Source organism: Cariama cristata, unplaced genomic scaffold (genome assembly GCF_000690535.1).
Source record: "Cariama cristata isolate BGI_N322 unplaced genomic scaffold, ASM69053v1 scaffold40236, whole genome shotgun sequence".
NCBI classification, from domain to species: Eukaryota; Metazoa; Chordata; class Aves; order Cariamiformes; family Cariamidae; genus Cariama; species Cariama cristata.
Window position 1 is genome coordinate 8,508 of NW_009621095.1, and position 3,906 is coordinate 12,413.

At 43.3% G+C, this 3,906-nt stretch overlaps 1 protein-coding gene across 1 annotated transcript in view; it reads left to right on the forward strand.

The window, feature by feature from the left end:
- Window positions 1-3,361, forward strand: part of LOC104162978 (regulation of nuclear pre-mRNA domain-containing protein 2-like) — a gene marked incomplete at both ends in the record, with an annotated part of 5,438 nt that extends 2,077 nt beyond the window's left edge. Inside the window, 3 exons of the mRNA XM_009701831.1 lie at window positions 624-724; window positions 1,937-2,014; window positions 3,309-3,361. Of these exons, the coding sequence (XP_009700133.1) occupies window positions 624-724; window positions 1,937-2,014; window positions 3,309-3,361 (232 nt within the window). The remainder of the gene's footprint in view (window positions 1-623; window positions 725-1,936; window positions 2,015-3,308) is intronic.
- Between the last annotated feature and the right edge of the window lie 545 nt (window positions 3,362-3,906).

A 3,906-nucleotide genomic window follows, 5' to 3' on the forward strand; every position in this document is an offset into this window, starting at 1 on the left:
TGGATGAGATCACACTATTTGACACCAGGCCAGCTCCTTTTCTTTCTTTCTTTGGAGATTCTCCCAAGGCTGATGCTGCTAGGCACCGAGGGGATGTGTGATCAGAGATGAGTGGGAGAGCTCATTGTCTTGATGAAGTTCAACACCTCTGATCACCTGCTGTACAGTCGCTTCTCTCTGAAGTAGTTACGCTTCTCTGTGAAAAGAGTAATGTTTTGTTTTTTCCTCTCCCTGGAATAATCACTTTTTTCCCAGAGCATCCATATAGAAAGCTGCTCAGGAAGAATAACAACTTTTTTTTTTTTCCCCCATGAAGAAAGGCTCTTATTGGTGTTCCTACCGCTCTGAAACCTTCTAATTTTACCTAAAAAAGGGCCCTGATCTGTTACAATATGGAAGCGTGTGTTTGCTTAACACCAAGTGTGTGGACTTGCTGCCTTGGTCTCACTGGGACCCTGTGCAGGAGAACTAAAGTTCTAAGAACTAAAGGAGAACTTCCCGGTCTGAAGGGTCTTTTAAAGCTTTGATTTAAATACATAATTATTTACATTATTATCCATTCTAGAATCATGAGAAATTACAGTCTGGGGGTAAAGAAAACCCACTATGCTCTTTTTTTTCAGGGATCCATCTGTTTCCAAATCTATTGAAAGAATCTTCAAAATCTGGGAGGACAGAAATGTGTACCCCGAGGAAACCATTTTGGCACTAAAAGAAGCTCTGAGTAAGTTACTTACGCTTTGCGTTTCTTACCTTACAAACTTAACACGTGAGCTTGACGAGATTAAAGAAAATGTCTGGAATCGCCAAGTAAAATGAGTTTATTGTGTGTATCTGTTCTTTCTGCGTTTGCACCTGGCACAGACTTTAAAGTAGCGAGGCGTTGTGTGTGAGCAGCACTGAATTCACCTGTTTCCCATTTTTTTTGTACCTTTCTAAAGACAGCTCTGAATCCTTTCACGTAAGCTGGAGTTGTTCCAGCTGAGAGTAAACAGAACGTGAAGGGAAAGTGGTCCTACAAGTCCCGAACGCGGTGTCCTGGTAGAGGGCTTGTGTCCCCGGCTCTACCTTTGTGTCCCCGGCTCTATCTTTGAGTCTGTTTTAGCAAGAAGTTGTTTTTACTAATAATATTTGTGGTGTCGGAGAGAGGCTGGAAGCAAAGCTGGAGGGTGAAGTGTCCTCAAGTATTTATGAAAGAACTCTGCTTCAAAGCTGAAACAGCTAATGTTGACTGGAAACATGCGTAGTCGGTTAAAACCAGAAATTAGCCGATACTCAAATACTTGAAGGAAATTAGTCCATGTTTCTGCTTTACTTGGTTATGTCATTAAGAGCAAAAGGTGCTTCAGGAAATCCTCACGTGTGGTTTTGAGAGCCAGTTGTCGTCAGGGCAGGAGAAACACAGTGTCTTGGGTTCAGGCTTTAGCACGTGAAAAGGCTTTAGTTGGGCGTTGCATGTTGAGAAGTGAGGTTTATGCATACGTTCTGAAATCTCTATAATTTTTGTAACTTGAAAACAAAAATATTTCAGTTTACTTGTAAATCAGCTATTGTGGCTATTTTCCCAGCTTGCATTACTTGCCTGTTGAATGCTGATTTCATAAATGCCTACCTAAAGACCGGAGCGGCATAGTTTTATTTTTAGGTGCCTTGTGTTTTTCTTTTTTACTCTGGTCGTTACTGTGATTTTTGAACTGTCAGGGTAAGGGCAAACAGAAACTTGATTTAAAAATGGAAGACCATCCCACAGGTTGCTGTATTCCTGAGTAAACTTAGGTTCTCTTGGGCATCCAGCAGCTCATATAAGGAAGTTGGTCTAGGTATTTTAAAACAAATTTCTGTTCACTCTTTTACCGTGCAACCGTATGGCACCAAAAACCAGATTCTTAAAAGGAATCCCATAATGCCAGACTGCAAAAAATGAAATGTTTTCCAGGTACCACTTTCAAAACTCAGAAGCAGCTGAAAGAAACTCTCAACAAACAACCGAATAAGCCGTGGAAGAAATCGCAAAGTAAGGAAACAATGTGAACTCTCTGAACTAATCTAGCAATTGCCTTCTAGAGGAACAGAAGAAAGGCTAGCCCAAACCGGGCAAAGTACCTGGACTAAAACATGAACCAGCATGCGTCTTCCAGGCTTGTAAAGCTCCTTGCAGACTAATATGTAAAGCACCAAGGAGTTGTTGCTAGAGAACCACTTTTTAAAGGCATGAAGTAAGAAGAAAAAAAAAAAATAAAATCTTTATGAGAGTGGAGGTTATGAGCAGTAGAGGAAAGAGCTGGTGGAACCTCTTGGAAACTGGCGTTAGACTATTCAGAGGTGGAGAGACGACAGACAGAACCGTGTACTTTGGCAGCAGGAGGTGGACACTACCTCGGTGCTCAGGAACACGTCTTTGACAGCAAATTAGGTGCTAGGATAAGAGAAAACTGGAAACTGGCAGTGCAGATAATGAACTTTGGCGTCCAACAGTACCGGCAGTGCAGTCTAGCAGGAAATGCATTTATAATACACCGATCTTACTAATCTCATTATACGCTTGAATGGTCCGTAAAGCGAGATGGTGGAACGTTAGGGTGAGATGTGGCCTGCGCCTGCCTGAGATCAGAAGGTTAACAAAAGAGTTTGGAGATGTTTATTACTTGGGTTAACATCACAAGCTGCTTTCCCAAACAAAAATGCATGGATGAAAGGTTTAGTGTTTTGCTTCTTACCAGCTGTTTCTCCTGTTTTGTGCAGAAACCGATGGATTTAGTGTCTCTCGACAGTGGGATTCCTTCCCCCTGCTCTGTTAATAAGATGTCAGAACAGAGGTGTAAGAGTTTTTAAGGTTGAGAGCATGGTTAGGCCTAGTTAAGTACCAAAGGCAGACCCTGTCCGAAGGAAATGGTGGGCTGTCTGCGTCAGCTCTAAGTCTGGCATTTAGGAAATAATATTACCTTCCTTGTAGACAGGTATAAACTCATTGGATAAGGCTGTTAGATCAACCAACCCTTGCAGGGACTTGTCTTCCCAGCGGTAGAGCTGGAAAAGGTATGCACAGTAAATTCTTATAGCATGTTAAAAAAAAAAAAAGAGGGGGGGGCGATAGTATAATTTGTTGGCCTCAGCCGCAATCTAGCTGCACGTGACTGTGTCCCGATTAGCTAACAGAAAGCCAGAGCACTGCGCAGAGGGGAAAATGTAATGAGTAACAACAGCCTGCGAGTCTTTGGTTGAATTATGTTAAAAACTGCTTTTTGTGACTGACTTTTAGTTCAGGTGTGGTTCCTTGGTTTCTTTATACTTTTTCTTTATTCCAACAGCATCCACGAACCCGAAAGCTGCTTTGAAGTCCAAGATTGTTGCCGAATTCAGAGTAAGTCTGCAAGTGGAAATATTCTGTTGCACTAACCTCTGTCCTTGGGCTGTAGCTTTTGCGTAGCTTACGGGCACCAGCAGCGTAAGCTTGATGGGAAGCTCTGTAGAGTTCGGTGTCTTTTTGTTCCTTGGCTTATAACACCTGCGAGACATTTAAGTTGTGAGTTTTGTTAGGGCTTCTGCCCTTAACAAGGGGACATCAAGGCAACTGGAAAGCATTCGGAGTGGTGCAGAGGCTCCCCTGGTTTTTGTTTGGGGTAACTTCATACAAGAGAGCAGTTTGCCTTCTCGAGAGCCCTGTGAAATCCACGGCTCCCACACATAGAGGGCTTGGCTGTTACAGACAGCACTGACCGAGGCGTAGGGTCAGGTCGTCCTAGTGAAGGAGGAGTTGAGGGTGGCTGAGGAGTTGGTGGCAAGAAATTTGTCTAAATGTCATGGTTTATCCCCCACCAGGAGCTAAGCGTCACGCTCGCTCCTTCCCCTTCTCAGTGGGATGGGGAGGAGAGTCGGGGGAAAAAAAGTAAAACTCGTGGGTTGAGA